This window comes from Dama dama, chromosome 2, assembly GCF_033118175.1.
Source record: "Dama dama isolate Ldn47 chromosome 2, ASM3311817v1, whole genome shotgun sequence".
NCBI classification, from domain to species: domain Eukaryota; kingdom Metazoa; phylum Chordata; class Mammalia; order Artiodactyla; family Cervidae; genus Dama; species Dama dama.
In genome coordinates, this window is record NC_083682.1 from 42,989,456 (window position 1) to 43,013,639 (window position 24,184).

At 39.6% G+C, this 24,184-nt stretch overlaps 1 protein-coding gene and 1 pseudogene across 2 annotated transcripts in view; one reads left to right on the forward strand and one right to left on the reverse strand.

The window, feature by feature from the left end:
- GRM5 (glutamate metabotropic receptor 5) overlaps positions 1–24,184 on the reverse strand; it is a 583,230-nt gene that overhangs the window by 167,673 nt on the left and 391,373 nt on the right. For both annotated transcript variants that reach the window (XM_061120398.1, XM_061120390.1), the window contains exon 3: positions 5,729–5,964. In XM_061120398.1, the coding sequence (XP_060976381.1) occupies positions 5,729–5,964 (236 nt within the window). The remainder of the gene's footprint in view (positions 1–5,728; positions 5,965–24,184) is intronic.
- Positions 1–24,184, forward strand: part of LOC133040554 (polyglutamylase complex subunit TTLL1-like) — a 201,340-nt pseudogene that overhangs the window by 167,388 nt on the left and 9,768 nt on the right.

The following is a 24,184-nucleotide window of genomic DNA, read 5'->3' on the forward strand; positions in this document are numbered from 1 at the left end:
ATATGGCTGAGTGACTTATCTGAATTGAATCCCTCTACAGTGATTTCTTTTGTCTCCATAGTTTTCTTTTTCATACTTAACTATTTTGCTCATCTGGCTGTGTACGTGTATGCATATACAAGTATGTGTGTGTATGTACATTGTGGTTTGAGGCTATATCAACTTTTTCCCTCTATAGTTAGCCAGTTGTACCAATATCTGATTTCATAGGCTTTATGGCTATTTAGTGGAAGTCCTCCAAGCCCTGCCATTGTGATGGCTGCCTTTCTCAAAGATTGTTGTTACATGAGTTTTCTATTGTTTTACTTTTGTTATTGATACAGTCATCAATACTTTAGTGGGAAACTGGAAGAGGCTATATGAAAGACTGCTATCCAGGTGTTACTATAAATCATTAGTTTAAAGAAAAATAAACTGTCCTTGGAAAATTGTACTAAGGTAATGTTAGTGATTTTGCCATGAACATTGTGCTGTTAATATTAGTCACAATGGTTTTCCATCCAGATTTCTTTAAAAATCACCTAGCTGTAGTCTATTGGGATTTTTTTTTTTTTTATTGTAGTGGTTTTGTCATACATTGACATGAATCAGCCATGGATTTATATGTATTCCCCATCCCGATCCCCCCTCCCACCTCCCTCTCCACCCGATCCCTCTGGGTCTTCCCAGTGCACCAGGCCCGAGCACTTGTCTCATGCATCCCACCTGGGCTGGTGATCTGTTTCACTATAGATAATATACATGTTTCGATGCTGTTCTCTCGAAACATCCCACCCTCGCCTTCTCCCACAGAGTCCAAAAGTCTGTTCTGTGCATCTGTGTCTCTTTTTCTGTTTTGCATATAGGGTTATCGTTAGGAGTTGGTCTCTGAGATGACTCTGCTACTTATTCAGTGTTAAGTGTTTTCCCTAAACTTTCTGGTTACTCAGTAGAGCTTTTCTTTAGCTCATTCTGTATAATGCTACTGCTAATTTTAGATTCAGATTCATCTACTTCTAGCACTTACATTTTGCCTTTCAGGAAGTTTCTTAAAAAAAAATGGCAGTTATTCAGTTATGAGTATTTCCACTCTTCGTAAAAAGTCATTTTGCTTTTTGAAGTATCTATTAGATTTGGATACTATAGAGAGTGAATACGGTGAAGATTTCTTGCCTGTCATGAATTGTAAACTGGAACTTACCTCTCCAACTCAAAAGTGGTTGTCTTATGCACACTGCTTGATGAAAAGTATATTTTGGAACATGCTACTCATATTCAGTAGGGTTACAGAATAAACTACCTGGGGTCTTTTTGAAAATGTAGATTGGTGTACTAAAAGGACATTTGAGTAAATAAGGAAGTATGGTCAAAAGTAGAGGTTACTGAATATTGAGGTATCTATTATTGCATTCCATAGTTATATACAAATAATCTTAATATTTATTTCTTTTTTTTTTTTGTATTTTTGACCTATATGTTAACTATTATAGAATGCAAATTTGACTGTGATTTTTAAAACTAAAATATTCTCTCTCTTTAGTGTAGCATGAATTTCCCTTGTGGCTCAGCTGGTAAAGAATCCACCTGCAATGTGGGAGACCTGGGTTCAATCCCTGGGTTGGGAAGATCTCCTGAAGAAGGGAAAGACTACCTACTTCAGTATTCTGGCCTGGAGAATTCCATGGACTGTATAGTCCATGGGATCGCAAAGAGTCGGACACAACTGAGTGTCTTTCACTTAGTGTAGCATATAGGCTAAATATAAGACAAATATTTAGACAAATCTGAGTTTGATTCTCAATTCTAGTGTTTTCCTGAGCAAGTTGTTTTATCTAATTCTTGGTTTTATTATCTTTAATGATAACGACAGTTCTTCTCTCATTGAGAAGAATAACAGAGGTATTACATATCCATGTTCATCTTTATGTACAAAATGACACCTGTTGACAGATAAGATTCCACAGGGGTGGGACTAAAAGAATGCTTTTCCATAACTAGAGTGAGGATCAGCCCCTGAGCAGAGAAATCACATCAGGGTGCTCATGAGAAAGGCAGAGCTGTAGCAACAATTTCAAATGGAGAATTTTATAGAATAATTTCCATAGAAATAATGTTTCCATGGAAATCAAAGAGTTTTTCAAGACTGTATGTCAAAAGGCCTCCAATAGGGGAAAAAAAATTAAGAGAAACAAAGAATTATTTCCTGAGAGGACATTTCAGACAAAAAGGAGTTGGGGAGGAAGAACATTAGTACAAAAGAGGGCGAAGACCAACGGGAAAAATTTACTTAGCCACACTGCTTAGGGGTTGTCACTAACTCCTCACTAAAGAGGAACTGGAAACAATATTGGATCTGCAGCTGACCCTCCAAAATGCCTCCAATGTAGCTACATAGAGTTATCTGTATACAATCATAGGATCAGTGCATAGAGGCTGTATGCTCCCCAAATCTCAAGGGAAGACAGAAGTTTGTGTCCTTCAGAAACTGGATAGACTTTTTGATGATGGCCATTCTGACTGTTGTGAGATGATACCTTGTTGTAGTTTTGATTTGCATTTCTCTAATAATGAGTGATGTTGAGCATCTTTTCATGTGTTTATTAGCCATCCATATGTCTTCGTTGGAGAAATGTCTGTTTAAGTCTTCTGCCTAGTCTTTGATTGGATTATTTTTCTGGTATTGAGCTTCACGAACTGCTTGAATATTTTGGAAATTAGTTCTTTGTCCATTGATTCATTTGCTGTTATTTTCTCCCATTCTGAGGGTTTTCTTTTTACCTTGCTTTTAGTTTCCTTCATAAGCTTTCCTTGCAAAAGCTTTTAAGTTTAATTAGGTCACAGTTGTTTATTTTTGTTTTTATTTCCATTACTCTAGGAGGTGGGTCATAGAGGATCTCGCTGTGGTTTATGTCAAAGAGGGTTCTGCCTATGTTTTCCTCTAAGAGTTTTACAGTTTTTAGTCTTAGATTTAGGTGTTTCTTTAATCCATTTTGAGTTTATTTTTGTGTATGGTGTTAGGAGGTGTTCTAATTTTATTATTTTACATGTAGCTGCCCTCTGTTCCCAGCACCACTTTTTGCATTTAGGTTGGTTCGAATGTGGTGGACAAACCTAGAGCCTATTATACAAAGTGAAGTCAGAAAGAAAAAGACAAATGTTGTATTTTAACACATATATATGGAGTCTAGACAGATGGTACTGATGAACCTATCTGCAGGGCAGCAGTGAAGATGCAGACGGAGAACACACTTTTGGACACAGTGGGGGAGAGAAGGTGGGATGATTTGAGAGTAGCATTGACACATATATATTGCCATATGTAAAGTAGCTGGCCAGGGGACATTTGGGCTTCCCTGATGGCTCAGACGGTAAGGAGTCTGCCTGCAATACGGCGGACCTGGGTTTGATCCCTGGGTGGGGAAGAGTCCCCGGAGAAGGGAATGGCAACCCACTCCAGTATTCTCGCCTGGAAAATTCCATGGATAGAGGAGCCTGGCGGACTGCAGTCCATGGGGCCACAAAGAGTCAGACATGACTGAGCGACTAATGCAAACAGTGAGAATTTGCTGTATCACACAGAACCCAAAGCCAGTGCTCCGTGACAGCCTAGAGGTAGGGGTGGAATGGGGTAGGGACAGGAGGGAGCTCAGGAGGAAGGGGATGTATGTATACCTATGGTAGATTCATGTTGATGTATGGTGGAAACCATCACAATATTGTAAAGTAATTATCCTCCAATTAAAAGTAAAATAAAATTTAAAAAAATTAGAAACTGGATAGAACTGTGAAAAATATAAACTTGGGACAACCTAGATGCCCATCAGCAGACAAATGGATAAGGAAGCTGTGGTACATATACACCATGGAATATTACTCAGCCATTAAAAAGAATTCATTTGAATCAGTTCTAATGAGATGGACGAAACTGGAGCCCATCATACAGAGTGGAGTAAGCCAGAAAGATAAAGACCAATACAGTATACTAATGCATATATATGGAATTTAGAAAGATGGTAACGATAACCCTATATGCAAAACAGAAAAAGAGACACAGATGTACAGAACAGACATTTGGACCCTGTGGGAGAAGGCACGGGTGGGATGTTTCTAGAGAAAAGCATCGAAACATGTATATTATCTAGGGTGAAACAGATCACCAGCCCAGGTTGGATGCATGAGACAAGTGCTCGGGCCTGGTGCACTGGGAAAACCCAGAGGAATCGGGTGGAGAGGGAGGTGGGAGGGGGGATCAGGATGGGGAACACATGTAAATCCATGGCTGATTCATGTCAATATATGACAAAAACCACTACAATATTGTAAAGTAATTAGCCTCCAACTAATAAAAATAAATGAAAAAAACTTGTGAAACAGAAATCACAGTCCTGTGTATTCATATTTTTTTTCATGAAAATAAAACATAAAAACAAAGGACACGAATAAGCATCTGAAGATTCTGGACAAGAGTTAGCAGTAGTTAAAGCAGGAGAGAAGCAAATGTAGTTTCACACCAGGCTTCTGTGATTTCTGGATTTCATTGGGCAGTACCATCCCACACCCCAGCATTCCTCTCCACCATTGCTAGATTAGGAACTTAGGTGAGGCTGACATGTTCTCTTTTTTCTGAATACTGACATTTAAAAATAATCGCAGATCAGCACTTACTACTTCATTCATTTCACAAAAGAAGGGACTGATAGAAAAAACAGTATGGACGTGAACTCAGGAGATGCATTATAAAAAGTCCCTACATTGTTCCTTTTTCCTCATTTTGGTGCTGGTGACAGCTTTTCTGTAGACTGGAATTAGTTCGTGGGCTAGAATTTCAACCTTAACCTCATTGCTCCAGTACAGTCTTCTGTTCCAGCATCATGATAAAGGCATTATACCACCAACTACAACATTTCATTTCTTTGCAAATGCATATGAAGTGCTCGTTACACAATGTGGGATAAATCCGTCTTAGCAAACCCTTTATTGGTTTTAACAAATCTTAACCTTTGCACTTTGACTTACAGATCAATATTGACCCTATCTGGTTATTACTAGTAAAGATTCCCGTTGGATTTACTACAAATAAAACTGACCAAGCGCTTTGTTTAAAATTCCTATTATGTCACTTACAACATCAAATTGCAATTTTTGTTGGCATTGTGATCTCCCTAACTAGACAATAAATCGCTTGAGGGCAGGATCTAGTTTTCCTTATCTTGTTACCCTTACAACTAAAGCAATGTTTGGTACATTGTGAATCCTCATAAAGAATTTGAATGGCTCAGCTTACTTTATGTCTCCTGGAACATCATCATTATACATAGCAAATCCCTGCTGCTGTTTTATACTTTATTAATGGAAGTAGGAATTGGCTCCATCCTTCAACATTCACTCATTCATTCTTCAGACATACAGGAAACCCTTGCTATGTGCCTTCCACTGTGCTAATTGTTAAAGATAATCAAAATAACCAGAATGTAGTTCTTGCCTTCAAAGATGTCAAGAAGAGTTCCTTTCTGGAGCTCACATTAGCTTTGTGGCAGACTGCCAATATCCTGAATGATAGAAACAGTTTGAAATCTTAATAGAGTGAACATTTACTCTCTTATGTGTTCTTATCTCTCCAAGAAGCAGCACCCACTGTACGTAACAGCCCTCCTTTCTAACAGATGACAGCCGCTATCCTCATAACACAGTTTACTTAAATTGGAGCCTGAGCCTTACCCGCTTGAAATGAAAGAATAAATCTGCTTACTATTGCAAGTCTTGTTGTATTTGCTGTTCTCCTGTGCAAACCCTTCCAGCCGGCACTGAAAGCGATGCTGCCAGAATTCTTGAAACCAAGGGTTTCGGAGGTTTGTTTCTGGCCGGAGCTTCAGATAATAATCATCAAACCACTTGACGTCGGGAGACTGGAGCTTGATTGTGATTCCACCAACAGCTTCTCGTTGATAGCCATCTGTCACATCGTACCTGTCCGCCCAGCCGTCACTGTGGGGAAACAAAAACCCCTCCGCTCAGAACAGGTCTCGTCTGAGAAAACGATGCTGTTTGCTATCGTTTTGAAAACATTCGTCAGTAAATGGCACTCAGGCCACACTGTGGTCTTACATTATACTACGTGATTATTGAGATAGCAGCTTGGTAGGATACAAAGTGCAAAATACAGTGGACACTTTGCATCTAAGAATGCTAGAAGATATCAGTCTCACTTACCTTGAACTGCAGAGAATAACCTTATGGTTTTGGCAGAATTTCACTGGTTGTAAAACATAGTATAAGCATGAAAGTTGTATATCACCGTTCACACTAATTACTGAATGTTTAATAGCTAGGTTAAATTAATTTTAAGTATATTTCTTTTCCTATACTTAATAATAAATCCTGATAAGGATCATAAAGTAAAACTGAAAAATATTTCTAAAATATACCTAATGTTAATTTAACCATCCTATGATATTCATTTTCCCCTACATTTTACATGTAATGATGTGTGAGTGTGTGTGTGATCACTCGTGCATGACTCTTTCTGACCCCATGGACTGTAGCCCGCCAGGCTCCTCTGTCCATGGGATTTTCCAGGCAAGAATACTGGGGAGGGTTGCCATTTCCTACTTCAGGGGATTTTCCTGAGTGGTTAAACAAGAGAAACTCTCTGATTATGGTCATTCGATTAAATATTGATTCATCAGAGCCCAAACTGAAGTCCTTATAGTCCATATCCTCTTTCCTATCCCATGGTACTTCTCTACTAAGGATACATGTAAAATACACATATGAAATCATGTTTTCTATTATCAGTATCAGTTCAGTCACTCAGTCGTGCCTGACTCTTTGTGACCCCATGGACTGCAGCATGCCAAGCCTCCCTGTCCATCACCAACTCCCAGAGCTTACTCAAACTCATGTCCATCACTTTGGTGGTGCCATCCAACCATCTCATTCTCTGTCATCCTCTTCTCCTGCCTTCAGTCTTTCCCAACATCAGGGTCTTTCCTAGTGAGTCTGTTCTTCACATCAGGTGGCCAAAGTATTGGAGTTTCAGCTTCAGCATCAGTCCTTCCAATGAACATTCAGGACTGATTTCCTTTAGGATGAACTGGTTGGCTCTCCTTACAGTCCAAGGGACTCTCAAGAGTCTTCTCCAACACCACAGCTCAAAAGCATCAATTCTTCGGCACTCAGCTTTCTTTATAGTCCAACTCTCACATCATACATGACTACTGGAAAAACCATAGCTTTGACTAGACGGACCTTTGTTGGTAAAGTAATGTTTCTGCTTTTTAATATGCTGTCTAGGTTGGTCATAGCTTTTCTTCCAAGGAGCAAGCGTCTTTTTACACTAGAGTCACTGAAAGAACTTCTTAACAACAGGCTATCAATGATGGTGACAGGAATCATACTCCTCAACATTAATATCGTTCTATGAACTGATCACTCAAAGTAACCTAGAAATTTCAAAATAAGAGTTTGAAATTGGAGAGTTTCTATTATAGCAGTGTAGCAGAATAAGGAAGAGTATTCTAAGCTTATTTGGAAAATACATGAGATAAAACTTTGGAAATAGAAAACATGAAAATGTGTTTCTATGAAATCTGGACACACCTTGGGACATCCAGGAAAAAAGTGTCTGACTTCTCCCATCCTCCCTCTCATTTGGAATATGCACAGCTTATGCTGTGTGTCTGCTGGGACCCAGCGGTAGCAGCCGTCCTATAAAGAGGCACACGTGCCCTTTCAGGAGAAGTAAATAAAGTCAAGGGGAATTTAGCAATGAAAAATGGGTAACAACCAAGAAAGAAGAGATGACATGGAGAGAGTTGAGGGGAAGAGCAGAATGGAGCCTCCTGAATGCACGGCAGGAACGGGTTTGGAGATAAGCTGGGTGAGGGGGAGTAGGTACTGGAAAAAGTTGAGTGAAAAGGTTTACATTAACAATCATTATTTATTTCACCAATATTCAGGTATTCCTTTTATTGGAATGTTCATTTCTTTCTATCTTCCTCCCAATGCATTTTTGTTTTTTATACTTTTTATCTTGGTAAGCAGAGGGCATGCTCCAATATTTTGGATATAAAATCTGTGTATTATGTAAGGTATTATGTAAGTAATATGTAAGTAATAAATTAGAATAAGTTAAAAAAAAAAAAGCATGTACTTTTTTCAGTGTGTTCTGGTATACTAACTCTGACTTAAAAATTGATAATGAGAGTTGTTCCAAAGGTCATAGATTACTCATTAAGATATCGTAGAGGCTTAGGATAACTTGAGATTTTTTCCGAAGGCATCAGTGGGTGAAGGAAAAGGAGGAAAAATAAACAAACAGAAAAAATCAGCAATTTCTTCCTCTTAAGTCCTCCTTAACAAGAAAAGATTTTATTAAGAATGATCTGTGTTGAAATTTCAAAAACTTTTGTGGCAGATCAGGGAAAAAAAAGTAATGGAATATGTTTTGTCCCCATGTTGAATGTGGTTACTTCACACATTGTCTTCCCTCAAGTTTCTCATTTTCAGCTGCAGAGATTTTATTTAAAGCTGACAGGTTGAAATGAAGTGGGCTTGTTTGCTTCATTTTCTCGCTCTGTTTTGGAGGGTTTATTATATCACTGATAGGAGAGTGTGGGTCTCACTGGCACTCGAGGAGATGCATGGGCGTGCTGCAAATGGGACAGGAAGCCCTGTTTGTCAGCCAGAGCGGCGTTCTCCAAGAAGGGGAAATTTAAATTGCTCCTTTTGTTAGTGCTAGCTTGCTCTTATGTAATGCTGTGATTATGAGTATTACATAAGAAATGTTAAGATTATAATGGGTCCAATTTACCTTTCAGAATTCATTCACTGAATTTAATGGGGATTGTAAAAATCCTGTCTTGATAAACTTTTCTGGAGGTAATGTTTCCATTAAAAAGTCAGAACTAGTTTGTTAATTTACTCCTCTCTCATAACATTCTTCAGCTTTTTTCTTTTTTTTTTCAGGAATTAATTTCTACATTTAATTTAGCAAAAGATTATCTTTTTTTTCAGTAGTATATAAGTAAGGTGATTTTAAAAACAGGTTTGTTCTAGGGATTTCCATTCAACAGCAAAATAAAAACTGTAACATAGTTTGTGTGTAAACAGAAAATTCCAGTATCTGTGGACAGAAAAGGGTTATTTTGTTTAAGCTTATCGGGGAGTATTTGCCATGTAAGTCTCAAGAAAGTTCAATCCATATTACCTAAGTTAGATGGTGCTCTATTGACTTTAGATTATTAAATATTAACATTTTCATAAAAATGTGCTTTTAAGGTTTGCTTTAAGATGATAGGGTATCTCTAACTAAGGAATAATAAATACAAAAATGAATAGACAAGAAAAACTTGAGCTTACCTTTCTACTATCTAATGCTTTCCATTGCATTGTTAGAGTGGACTCTTAAGATTCTGGCATTACTGTAATGCTTTAGGGTGACCTGTGTGTGTGTGTGTGTGTGTGCATGCTCAGTCATGACTGCCTCTTTGTGACCCTGTGGACTGTAGCCTGCCAGGCTCCTCTGTCCATGGGATTCTCAAGAATACTGGAGTGGGTTGCCATTTCCTCCTCCAGAGGATGTTCCTGACCCAGGGATGGAACCCGTGTCTCTTGCATCTCCTGCACTGGCAGGCAAAATTTTTTACCACTGCGCCACTTGGGTGAATAGCAAGGAGAGATAAGAAAGCCTTCCTCAGCGATCAGTGCAAAGAAATAGAGGAAAACAACAGAATGGGAAAGACTAGAGATCTCTTCAAGAAAATTAGAGATACCAAGGGAACATTTCATGCAAGAATGGGCTCAATAAAGGACAGAAATGATAGGGACCTAACAGATGCAGAAGATATTAAGAAGAGGTGGCAAGAATACACAGAATAACTGTACAAAAAAGATCTTCACAACCCAGATAATCATGATGGTGTGCTCACTCACCTAGAGCCAGACATCTTGGAATGTGAAGTCAAGTGGGCCTTAGGAAGCATCACTATGAACAAAGCTCGTGGAGGTGGTGGAATTCCAGTTGAGCTATTTCAAATCCTGAAAGATGATGCTGTGAAAGTGCTGCACTCAATATGCCAGCAAATTTGGAAAACTCAGCAGTGGCCATAGGGCTGGAAAAGGTCAGTTTTCATTCCAATCCCGAAGAAAGGCAATCCCAAAGAATGCTCAAACTACCACACAATTGCACTCATCTCACACATGCTAGTAAATGCTTAAAATTCTCCAAGCCAGGCTTCAGCAATACGTGAACTGTGAACTTCCAGATGTTCAAGCTGGTTTTAGAAAAGGCAGAGGAGCCAGAGATCAAATTACCAACATCCGATGGATCATCGAAAAAGCAAGAGAGTTCCAGGAAAACATCTATTTCTGTTTATTGACTATGGCAAAGCCTTTGACTGTGTGGATCACAATAAACTGTGGAAAATTCTTACAAAGATGGGAATACCAGATCACTTGACCTGCCTCTTGAGAAACCTGTATGCAGGTCAGGAAGCAACAGTTAGAACCAGACATGGAACAACACTGATTCTAAATCGGGAAAGAAGTATATCAAGACTGTATATTGTCACCCTGCTTATTAAACTTATATGCAGAGTACATCATGAGAAATGTTGGGCTGGATGAAGCACAAGCTGGAATCAAGATTGCTGGGAGAAATATCAATAACCTCAGAGATGCAGATGACACCACCCTTATGGCAGAAAGTGAAGAAGAACTAAAGAGCCTCTTGATAAAAGTGAAAGAGGAGAGTGAAAAAGTTGGTTTAAAGCTCAATTTTCAGAAAACTAAGACCGTGGCATCTGGTCCCATCACTTCATGCCAAATAGATGGGGAAACAGTGGACACAGTGGCTGACTTTATTTTTCTGGGCTCCAAAATCACTGCAGATGGTGACTGCAGCCATGAAATTAAAAGACAATTACTCCTTGGAAGGAAAGTTATGACCAACCTAGACAGCATATTAAAAAGCAGAGACATTACTTTGTTAACAAAGGCCCAACTAGTCAAGGCTATGGTTTTTCCAATAGTCATGTGTGGATGTGATAGCTGGACTATAAAGAAAGCTGAGCACCAAAGAATTGATGCTTTTGAACTGTGGTGTTGGAGAAGACTCTTGAGAGTGCCTTGGACTGCAAGGAGATCCAAGCAGTCCATTATAAAGGAAGTCAGTCCTGGGTGTTCATTGGTAGGACTGATGTTGAAGCTAAAACTCCAATACTTTGGCTACTTGATGCGAAGTGCTGACTCATTTGAAAAGACCCTGATGCTGGGAAAGATTGAGGGCAGGAGGAGAAGGGGACAACAGAGGATAAGATGGTTGGATGGCATCATTGACTCAATGGACATGGGTTTGGGTGGACTCCGGGAGTCGGTGATGGACAGGGAAGCCTGGGGTGCTGCAGTTCATGGGGTTGCAAAGAGTCGGACACTACTGAGTGACTGAACTGAACTGAACACTTGGGTGACAGAAATTTTACCAAATTAGATAGAAAATGTGGGGGGAGATAAGGAAAGAAACTGAAAGTAGCACATTTAAACAGTTTTATAGATTTAGTATCTATTCTTTCTTCCTTTCTGTCTATCTGTCTATCTCTCCATCCATCTGGACAGTTTCTCTCACTTCTAATTGGTGGGCATTTTACCCATCTCCTTATAATCTATTTCATTACTTTCTTTCCAATTCTTTGATATACAGTCATTCTTCACTATTTGCAGATTCTGAATTTGCAAATTCACGGGTTTCCTAAAATTTATTTGCAACCCCCATTTCAATACTCCTACCACCTTTATGGTCACTCTCAAACATACACAGGGTGGCAAAAATTTGAGTCTCCTGATGTGCATCTTGACAGCGGAAGCTGGACCAGGTGAATCTCTGCTTTCTTACTTCAGTTTTGCTACTATAAAGACGTTTTCTTCATTGTCTATTAAGTGCCAAATTTTTGTATTTTGTGTTTTTAGCATTTAAACATATATTGCTGCTGCTGTGTCGCTTCAGTCGTGTCTGACTCTGTGCGACCCCATAGACGGCAGCCCACCAGGCTCCCCCGTCCCTGGGATTCTCCAGGCAAGGAACATATACATTACCACATATAAAACAGACAGCCAGTGGGAGTTTGATGTGTGATGCAGGGCACCCACAGCCAGTGCTCTGGGACAACCTGGAGAGGTGGAGTGGGCCGGGGGCTGAGAGGGGTGTTCAGGAACTGGGGGACACATGTGTGCTAGGGCTGACTCATGCAGATGTCTGGCAAAACCCACCGCAATACTGTAAAGCAATTATCCTCCAATTAAACTGAATTTAAAAAATGGTTTTGCTGTTTAAAATACCCCGAAGTATATAATACTGATATGTTATCTAGAGTTCCCAATGGCAAGAAATCTGTGACATGTCTTACGTACAAAGTCAGATGCATTCAGGCATGAGTACAGGGCTGTTTTTCTGTGAATTGAATATGAATTCATCAACTATGTGTGTGTGTGTGTGTATAAAGTGTTTTTAGATTGGAATATCCATAAAACAAGGTTATCTATTGACTCAGTTCAGTTCAGTCACTCAATTGTGTCTGACTCTTTGCAACCCCATGGACTGCAGCACACCAGGCTTGCTTGTCCATGAGAAACTCCCAGAACTTGCTCAGACTCATGTGCATAGAGTTGGTGATGCCATCCAACCATCTCATCCTCTGTTGTCCCCTTCTCCTCCTGCCCTCAATCTTCCCCAGCAGTAGGGTCTTTTCCAATGAGTTGGTTATTTGCATCAGGTGGCCAAAGTATGGAGCTTCAGCTTCAGCATCAGTCCTTCCATTGAATATTCAGAACTGATTTCCTTTAGGATTGACTGGTTGCATCTCTTTGCAGTCCAAGGGACTCTCAAGAGTCTTCTTCAACACCGCAGTTCAAAAGCATCAATTCTTTGGTGCTCAGCTTTCTTTATAGTCCAACTCTCACATCCATACATGACTACTAGCAAAACCATAGCTGTGACTATTCAGACCTTTGTTGGCAAAGTAATGTCTCTACTTTTTAAGATGCTGTCTAGAATGGTCAGAGCTTTTCTTCCAAGGAGCAAGCAACTTTTAAATTCATGGCTGCAGTCACCATCTGCAGTGATTTTGGAACCCCCCAAAAATAAAGCCTGTCATTGTTTCCATTGTTTCCCCATCTATTTGCCACGAAGTGATGGGGCTGGATGCCGTGATCTTCGTTTTTTGAGTGTTGAGTTTTAAATCAGCTTTTTTACTCTCCTCTTTCACTTTCATCAAGAGGCTCTTTAGTCCTCTTTGCTTTCTGCCAAAAAGCTGGCATCATTGGCATATCTGAGGTTATTGATATTTCTCCTGCAATCTTGATTCCAGCTTGTGCTTCATCCAGCCCAGCATTTCACATGATGTCCTCTGCATATAAGTTAAATAAGCAGGGTGACAATATACAGCCTGAAGTACTCCTTTCCCAGTTTGGAACCAGTCCATTGTTTCATGTCTGGTTCTAACTATTGCTTCTTGACCTGCATACAGATTTCTCAAGAGGCAGGTCAGGTGGTATGGTATTCCCATCTCTGTAAGAATTTTCCACAGTTTGTTGTGATCCACACAATCAAAGGTTTTAGCATAGCCAATGAAGTGGGAGTAGACGTTTTTCTGAAATTTTCTTGTTTTTTTCTATGATCCAATGAATGTTGGCAATTTTATCTCTGGTTCCTCTGCCTTTTCTAAATCCAGCTTGAACATCTGGAAGGTCTCGGTTCACATACTGTTGAAGCCAAGCTTAGAGAATTTTGAGCATTACTTTGCTAGTATGTGAGATGAGTGCAATTGTGCAGTACTTTGAACATTCTTTGGGATTGCCTTTCTTTGGGATTGGAATGAAAACTGACCTTTTCCAGTCCTGTGGCCACTGCTGAGTTTTCCAAATTTATTAGCATATTGAGTGCATCAGTTTCAGAGCATTGTTTTATAGGATCTGAAATAGCTCAACTGGAATTCCATCACCACCCCTAGCTTTGTTCGTAGTGATGCTTCCTAAGGCCCACTTCACATTCCAGGATATCTGGCTCTGGGTGAGTGTTCACACCATTGTGGTTATTTGAGTCATTATGATCTTTTTTTTTTTTTTTTTTTTTGGTAGTTCTTCTGTGTATTCTTGCCACCTCTTCTTAATATCTTCTTCTTCTGCTAGTTCCATAGTGTTTCTGTCCTTTCTTATGCCCATCTTTGCATGAAATGTTCCCTTGGCATCTCTAATTTTCTTAAAGAGATCTCTAGTCTTTCCCATTCCATTGTCTTCCTCTATTTCTTTCCATTAATCACTTAGGAAGGCATTCCTATCTGTCCTTGCTATTCTTTGGAACTCAGCATTCAGATAGTATATCTATCTTTCCTTTTCTCTTCCATAAGCTTCTTATCCTTATCCTTCAGAAGGCAGACAGAATGAAAAGCACAATCACAGAAAAATAATCAAACTGATCTCATGGACCACAGCCTTGTCTAACTCAATGAAACTATGAGCCATGTCATATAGGGCCATCAAAGATGGACCTGTTATGGTGAAGAGTTCTGACAAAACATGGTCCACTGGAGAAGGGAATGGCAAACCACTTCATTATTCTTGCCTTGAGAACCCCATGAACAGTATGAAAAGGCAAAAAAGATGGGACACTGAAAGATAAACTCCCCAGGTCAGTAGGTGCCCAATATGCTACTGGAGAAGAGGAGAGAAATAACTCCACAAAGAATGAAGAGATGGAGCCAAAGCAAAAACAACACCCAGTTGTGGATGTAACTGGTGATGGAAGTAAAGTCTGATGCTGTAAAGAATAATATTACATAGGAAACTAGAATATTAGGTCCATGAATCAAGGTAAATTGGAAGTGGTCAAACAGGAGATGGCAAGAGTAAACATTGACATTTTAGGAATCAGTGAACCAAAATGAACTGGAATGGGTGAATTTAATTCAGATGACCATCATATCTACTACTGTGTGCAAGAATCCCTTAGAAGAAATGGAGTAGCCATCATAGTCAACAAAAGAGTCCGAAATGCAGTGCTTGGATGCAATCTCAAAAACGACAGAATGATCTCTGTTCGTTTCTAAGGCAAACAATTCAATATCACAGTAATCCAAGTTTATGCCCCAGCCAGTAAAGCTGAAGAAGCTGAAGTTGAACAGTTCTATGAAGACCTACAAGACCTTCTAGAACTAACACCCCCAAAAGATGTCCTTTTCATCATAGGGGACTGGAATGCAAAAGTAGGAAGTCTAGAAACACCTGGAGTAGCAGGAAAATTTGGCCTTGGAGTACAAAATGAAGCAGGGCATAAGGCTAACAGAGTTTTGCTAAGAGAATTTAACGGTCATAGCAAACACCCTCTTCCAACAGCACAAGAGACGATAGTCTACAGATGGACATCACCAGATGGTCAATACCAAAATCAGATTGATTATATTCTTTGCAGCCCCAGATGAAGAAGCTGTATACAGTCAGCAAAAACAAGACCAGGAGCTGACTATGGCTCAGATCGTGAACTCCTTATTGCCAAATTCAGACTTAAATTGAAGAAAGTAGGGAACACCACTAGACTATTCAGGTATGACCTAAATCAAATCCCTTATGATTATACAGTGGAAGTGATGAATAGATTCAAGGGATTAGATCTGATAGACAGTGCCTGATGAACTATGGACGGAGGTTCGTGACATTGTACAGGAGGCAGTGTTCAAAACCATCTCCAAGAAAAAAAAACGCAAAAAGGAAAATAGTTGTTTGAGGATGCCTTACAAATAGCTGTGTAAAGAAGAGAAGTGAAAGGCAAAGGAGAAAAAGAAAGATATACCCATCTGAATGCAGAGTTCCAAAGAATAGTAAGGAGAGACAGAAAAGCCTCTCCTGGTAGGAGAGGTTGTAGATGAGTGTTAGAAAATCAAGTTAGAAGATACGTGACAGTGGTTAAGGAGACTAACGGACGGTTGTACTAAAGGAGTAGCAGTGGGAATGAAAAGGTTATTTGTAAGGAATTCTCAGAAATCCAAGGACTAATTATGTGGAGAATAGTGGGTAGAGGAAGATGTTTATGGTTTATGGGAAACATTAATGATACTGTAAGTGACATTGTCACTCCATATCCTAGGTTAAAATATAGAAAATAGGTTTGAGTTTGAAAAAGGAGGAAAATGAATACAAGTAGGGGGTCTGCAATATTCCAATTTCCTTTTATATGCTCTCTAGCACTTTGTTTCTCCTGGATTTCTGTTCTTTGCATATAAAATTAATGAGTGTAAAAAAGTACAGGTTAAAAATTTTCTTTGCTGTGGTCCAGTACCATCTTAGTCCACCTTCTACTATTGTATTTAGCATTTTGTATGCTGAGAAATAGCTATTTGCACTCAAAAAAAGATAAAACTAATGAAAATCATAGCACTCTAAAGATCTGATGCTCTGTACAATTATATCCTTATAAACATTTTAACTTTAGAATTGTTATTTTAATTATTTTTGTATTAACTAATAGATACTTAAAGCAGGCCAATGATCATGGCTGTAATATAATTACTGCAAGGTTTACATCAGTAGATTTAATTGCAAAATATAATTCTGGAATGTGGAATCCCTTAAGGATCCATGGCTATAAAATATTATTGGAAAATTATGAAGGAGAAAGGTTTACTAATTATTGAATGTTAAACAGAGTTGCTCAATAATTTAAAAATTTGTCTCTCTTATCAAAATATAAATCTGTACATCGCAGACAATATATTCTTTCTTTTCTTTCCTCATTTCGTATTAATATTTCTTTTTTTTAAAAACTACTGGACCACAAGGGAAGCCCCCTGGTTTCTCTTTGTTTAATCACTTAATTACTTTATTTCTGATTTTGCTTGTCTGGGTATTTGTTGCTGCGCGCAGGCTTTCTCTAGCTGCACCAAGCAGGGGCTGCCTTCTAGTTGCGGCATGCAGGCTCTGGAATATGTGCTCAGTAGCTATGGCCAACGGGCTTAGCTACCCCATGGCATGTGGAATATTCCCAGACCAGGTATCAAACCCATGTGCCCTGCATTGGCAGGGGGATTCTTAACTACTGGACCACCAAGGAAGATCCTCAGTATATGTTTTAAGTTATTGCTATGGAAAACAACAAATTGTGTAACACAGAAAGCTGAGCCAAGTGATCCTCCAGTAACAGTCTCCATGTCCTTTTTATTCCAATTAATTAACCTAATAAGCATGTGAATGCATATTATGCACATTCAAATTGCACAGATACTGTGGTAGCTTCCAATACATGCCCTCAGGGAGCCGGTAGTCCATTAGACATGGCCTGCTTGAATGGGCAATGCTGATTTCTAGCCCATTGGAAGTTTCCTCATTTATCCTTCAGACTGAACATCCTCTTCTCTTTTTACTCAATCTTCCTATTAACAGTACAATTCATTAGGTTCCCAGTCACTGAATCATCACTTACTGAAAATTGCATTCCGGTCCTGCCTTCCAGAGATTTATTCTCCCATCACCTCAATTAGTATTCTGGGTGTTCCCAAACTTAGTTCTTACATTTATTGTCTCTTGATTTATTTACATGGAAGGCTAATCACATACAATGGGTAAGGATTTCATTAGCTGAACTCTCAAATGGCAGCATGATTCTTTAGTATAACTCTGCAGAGTTCTTGGGGAGACATCTGCCATGGGCAAACAACATAAACAAATCATCTCAAAGTGTCAGAAGGAGCAATACTAGACCAAAAATGTAGGAATCAGAATGATTATTCCTAGAAGTTGTGCTGTGCTTAGTCATTCAGTCGTGTCCGACTCTCTGCGACCCCATGGACGTTAGCCTGCCAGACTCCTCTGTCCTTGGGGATTCTCCATGCAAGAATACTGCAGTGGATTGCCGTGCCCTCCTCCAGGGGATCTCCCAACCCACCTGGTCTTCTGCATTGCAGGTGGATTCTTTAACATCTAAGCCCAAGAATACTGGCGTGGGTAGCCTATCCCTTCTCCAAGGGATCTTCCTGACCCAGGAGTCGAACCAGGGTCTCCTACGTTGCAGGTGGATTCTTTATCAGCTGAGCTATCAGGGAAGCCCCCTCTGAGAAGTTAATAGTCATTAAATTTGTGTCAGCTGTGCGTGTGTGTATTAGGGAGGTGGGGGTAGTGTTGGGTATGCCAGGCACATACAGTTATTCTTGATCACTGAACTCTTTAGTCCTACTTAGCTTAGCATGATGATATTGGTACTGCTGAAGTTGTCACATGCATACTGTGTATTGGAGACACTGTACTTGATTCTTATTCCTCCAGTACATGAGACTTTAACACCTCCAAGCCTTTGAGTATGCTGTTCCCTCTTCATGGAGAGTCACCCCTTCAACCTCTCACATTTTTCCTGATTTGATAAAGTCCAATTCATCTATCAGGCAGACAGACTGAACTTGAATGCAGCTTATTAAAACCTTTCTCAAGCTCCCGTTGGTTTAATAGTTCCTCTCTGCTTACAAAATTCTGTGACATTTATTTCTTATTCACTGAACAAGTACTGGGTAACTAATAACTTGTTAGATTTGTGGGAATAGAGAGGTCAACCAGACGACAAGATTTCTGCTCTCATAGAGATAACATGTTGATGCTTTTCGTTTTGCATTTGTCATCATATTAAAATTCGGTACCTTTATTTATGTTTTCTCTAAATTGACTATAAATTTCATGTTTTGGACATCTTATCCTTATGTTTATTATAATGCCTTGAACATGCTAAATACTTAACATATGTTTAACATAACATTAGAAAATTAGACTTTAAAAAGCAAATTTCCGTTTATAGAGAATTCTTTGCAGATAACTGCCTATATTCATTTGTAACTGAGAAAACAACACTGTTGGATGTGCCTTATAAAATGACTCTGAAGGGCTGAATCCATGCCCACTCCAAACTCGTCCTCTCCTCTACCTGATGCTATTAAGGTTAATGAGTACATTCATTAGGCTGCATCTAAGCATTTTTTTTTTTTCAAAATCTGTTCACAGCCCACAAAATTATTATGGAAACTGCTGTTCTACTCACGTGTAATCATCACCTTGCCAAATCTCTTACCAATAGCATTTTAACAGATATTTGGAGACTTTTTTTTTCTAATACTAGGAGTCTACTGACTGGTTATATAATATTCTTTGTATTCCTCTCCTGGGAGAGTAAGAGATTAGGATCCCTAAAAAACAGTGAAAACAAAGAAATATACTGAGCTTTTAAATGAAATTTCTTATGAATGTACACCAGTTAACACTAATGAACTAATTCCAAAATGAATTGCAATGTAGACTTCTTGAGAAAATGGGTAGGTTATTGACTGAAAATCGCCTTTTCTCCAGGGCTTGTAAATCTTAGTTTTTTTCCCATTTCCCAGGATAAGTAGATGGGAAATGGAGGAGTTGTATTGGAACATGCAAAAGAAGGAAGAAATGTCAGGAATCTAGTTTGTGGACTTGTGTAAGTCAAGTGATTTCCATTACATTTGTGTTAGTCACTCAGATGTGTCCCACTCTTTGCGACCCCATGGACTGTAGCCCACCAGGCTCCTCTATCCATGGGATTTTCCAGGCAAGAGTATTGGAGTGGGTAGCCATTTCTTTCTCCAGGGGATCTTCCTGACCCAAGGATCACACCCGGCTCTCCTGCATTGCAGACAGGTGCTTTACCCTCTGAGCCATATTGAGGCTCCGAGGAATTAAATAACCCACTCAAAATCCTACAAATCTTTCTTACTCCAACACTCTAGCATTTTCCATACTGCCTAGAGCCTCCAAAGTGATGACATACAGTGACAGTAGCTCTGAGAAATGTTTGTTAAGGGGATCGTATTTAAGAGGCATGGCAGAGGACAGGAAGCAGAGGGCAGAGCCAGGGATACATGAGTAAGATTCTCACGCTGAAAGACTAATCTAGATTGGTGCTGCTGGGAAGAGATCCTTAAAATATAATTAAGATCCCAAGGGGGCTTCCCAGGCGGTGCTCCTGGTAAAGAACCCACTTGCCAATGCAGGAGACATAAAAGACATGAGTTCAATCCCTGGGTCAGGAAGATCCCCTGGAGTAGGAAATGGCAACCCACTCCAGTATTCTTGCCTGGAGAATCCCATGGACAGAGGAGCCTGGTGAACTACAGTCCATGGGGTCACAGAGAGTCAGACATGACTAAAGTGACTTAGCATGCAGACAAGATCCCAAGAAAAGTAGCCTTGAAATAGGGAGGTAAGTCTTAGTAAGGTCTCACATAATCAGGAAAGCCCCTGAAAAGTGAATGGCTTTTCCTCACAAAAGAGATTGAAACACGAGTAGGATTTGGCAGGAGAAGGAGTTGGAGAAGGACTTCCCTGGTAGTTCAGCTGGTAAAGAATCTGCCTGTAATGCAGGAGACCCCAGTTGGATTCCTGGGTTGGGGAGATGCCCTGGAGAAGGAATAGGCTACTCACTCCAGTACTCTTGCTTGGAGAATTCTCTCGGACAGAGGATATTGATGGGCTACAGTCTCTGGGGTTGCAAAGAGTCGAATGGGACTGAGCGACTAAGCACAGCACCTAGCTGCAGGAGACACCCCAGTACTGGCTCTGAAGAGGGAGGGAGCTGCCCAGGAAGGAGTGCAGGTGGCCGAGAGGAGCTCCGCGTGCCCCTGGGTCATGCCAGCAAAGAAATGGAGACGCAAGCTGCATCTCAAAGGAGCTGAATTCCACCAAATTTGAATGAGCTTGGTAGCAGATTCTTCCACAAAGCCTCCAGAAAGGAATGCACCTTGGTTTCAGCCTGTTTTCCCCTGATTGGAGAACCCAAATATGCTCTACGTAGACTCCTGATCTCCAGAACGTTCAATAGAATATTGAAAAATTGTTCTAAGTAGCTGAATATGTGGTAATTTGTCACACAGCAATAGAGAGTTATTACTCACTCTCCGCCTCTTGTCTATGTTTCCTCACTTGGAAGGGTTTGTTGTTGTTGTTCAGTCGCTAAGTCCTGCCCAACTCTTTATGACCCCGTGGGCTGCAGCACGCCAGGCTCCTCTGTCCTTCATCATCTCCCAGAGCTTTCTCAAATTCATGTCTATTGAGTCGGTGATGCCATCCAACCATCTCATCCTCTGCCGCCCTTCTCCTCCTGCCTTCAGTCTTTCCCAGCATCAGGGTCTTTTCCAATGAGTTGGCTCTTTGGCCAAAGTATTGGAGCTTCAGTTGAGTCCTTCCAAAGAACATTCAGGGTTAATTTCCTTTAGGATTGACCGGGTTGATCTCCTTGGAAGGCTAAAGCATGTTAATATCAGAAGTGCTATAATCTGACCTAATTCTGGGTTTGATTAGAGCAGACCAACTTCCGGAGACTTAGGGATCACAGAAAATGATGGAAGGTATTACATACAGAGTCCTTGGAACATCCATCCTGCCTCCACTTAGGATTTAAATTGAGGTAGGTATTTCCCTCTCTGGTTAAACATTGTATCCCTCCATGGATGCTTCCTTACCATACACATCCTTCACAGAGAAGTTGAGAAAAATCATTGTAAATAGATTGAGAATTACACAATCTATTGTTTCTCTTGTCATATTAGAGCCATTTTGAGAATTGCAGAAATTGCAGCAATTGTGTAAAATGTGCAATATAGTGAGCGAAATGATTCAGTTAAATAGAGAAAGCATGTTGTGAATAAGCTATTGTACCCATCACTTTACATAACCTTCTTTTTTCCTGAAAGCTTCCTTATTTAGGGTAACCTTCCAGTTTTCAGTCTTCAAACCCCTTCCCACTGAATTGAGCTAATTTCTTCTGTTAACTGAGCACAATGTCCAGCTGGGTAGTCAATTATTGGACATCTATTCAATTCTAAGCAGTAAGGCAGACTTTATGTTGGTGATTATAATTCCCAGCGTCCAATTTGTTTTCTTCTGCTTACTCCCTATAACAGGTCACAGAGGAGTTCATAATTTCAGATCTAAATGTTTTTCTCTTACTTTCTTCAACTTCCCCCAGTATTGGATACTGTTTTTTCATTTAGCTGAATCTTGTGACCAACACCGAACATGCCAATTTTCCTGCAGAGTACTGCATAGGAGGGATAAAGAAAAGAAAAACTGGCATTCCCTACCCACTCTTGAACATTAGATTCAGGCAAACGAATATTTACAGAGTGATAACTAGTGTGGCCTTGTGAGGTAAATATTTTTACATCTTCACATTTCACTTGAGGCAACTTCAGCTTGAAAAGTAGGCGGTAACCCTGAGTTAAAGAGGATTCAGTAAGTTCAGCCTACCTAAATCTAGAAAACAAAACTGAACCAGTACAACATATCATTGTGTTCTTTGATCCAAACCAGTATCCAAACTTTTCTGATTTTGTCCATGAAAATATAGAGGGGGACGTATTTTAATTTGTTACACACAGACACATGCACCTTGGAATTCACTTCTTTTTTTTCCTTTCTGAGACTATAAATAAAGAATTACCTAAATCACTGCATTCATCTTCTGATAAATGCCCGTCTTTGTAATGTTAAAATACACTGGCAGAGGTATTAAGAATCTCTCTACTGACAAGGTAAAGGGCTATTAGCAGATGCTCATGAGACTGATATCTGTACATAAACAGAATGAACTCTCTTTGGTTCCCATTTTACTTGGAGGCAATATGTTCTTCACTGACCAATTATCCCCATGACAAGCACTGAAACCAAGCCAACTGTTAACTTCTCACACCTATCAGATCTGGTTTACAAATGAACACAAGCTATAGAAGACCAGTAAATAATCAAAAGATTGTTCAGGGTGTGACATTAAGGTTTAGAAGTAGTCATTATGTAAGAATCCAGGTAAAAGTCACAGCCTGAAAGCCTGGAAAATGTAGATGCCACATGCCCAATAATCAATCCAAATAGACTGAAATGGTAAATCACATATTAGAAACTGAAGTACTTCCATTTCTAGCTATGATAGATTAGACAAACCTTCCTCTGAAGACAACTACAAAGGCTGGGTAAACTTAAATGTAGTTAAACTATCAGAAAGCTATTTAGACAGAACTCAAGTGACCAAAATCCTGGGGAGGAAAAAAAATGATGTACTGAGGTAAGACATTCCCTTGAAGTATGTGACTCATTTACTGAAAGACAAGGATGGCAGGTGAAGAAGTTGGACCAAAAGCAGTAGGTGAGGCTCAAGAAATTATTATCTTATAACTGAAACTCAGTACCCATGGAGCAGTAACTGCCCATTTTTCCCTTTCCTCCGCACCTGGCAAGTGCCATCTTACTTTCTACTTCTATGAACTTGACTGTTTAAGGTACTTCATATAAATGAAATTGGGCTTCCCAGGTGGCGCTAGTGGTAAAGAACCTGCCCGCCAATGCAGAAGACATTAGAGATGCAGGTTCAATCCCTCCGTTGGGAAGATTCCCTGGAGGAGGGCATGGCAACCCACTCCAGTCTTCTTGCCTGGAGAATCCGATGGACAGCGGAGCTTGATGGGCTACAGTCCAGGGTGTCCCAAAGATCTGGACATGCCTAAAGCAACTTAGCATGCACATAAGTGAAATCATGGGACATTTATCCCTGTGATTGGTTTATTTCACTTAGGATAATGTTTTCAAAGTTCATCCATGTTGTCACATATGGCAATAAAGTGCAACTATCATTGAACAGAGTTTGGCATTTCCTAAAGCAATTAAAATATATTAACATCTGATTCAGCAATCCCTTTTGTGGGTATTTATCCGAAATAATTAAAAACAGGATCTTAGTGAGATATATGCACCTGCCATGTGTTTTAAGTCACAATATGAAAATATACATTAATGTCTATCAGTAGATGAATGGATAAAGAAAATGGAGAAAGGAAATTTGAGATTTAATAGTTTAAAATCAACCAGTTTAACTTAACATGTTAACAAAATAATGGAGCAAAATATCTGACAAATTCAACATCGTTCTGATAAAAAGTCCTCAGCAAACTAGCTAAAAAAGAGAACTCCCTAAATCTGTGCATGAGTTTTTACAGTAAACATCATACACAAAATTGTTTAAAGATTTCTTCCTGATATGTAGAACAAGTGAAGGATATCTTCTTGTACTTTTCTTCAATATTTTATTGAGTCTTCTAGGCAATTAAGTAAGGAAATAAAAGGAGTAAATTGTTATTATTCAAGACAAGTTGATTGTTTACATAGAAAG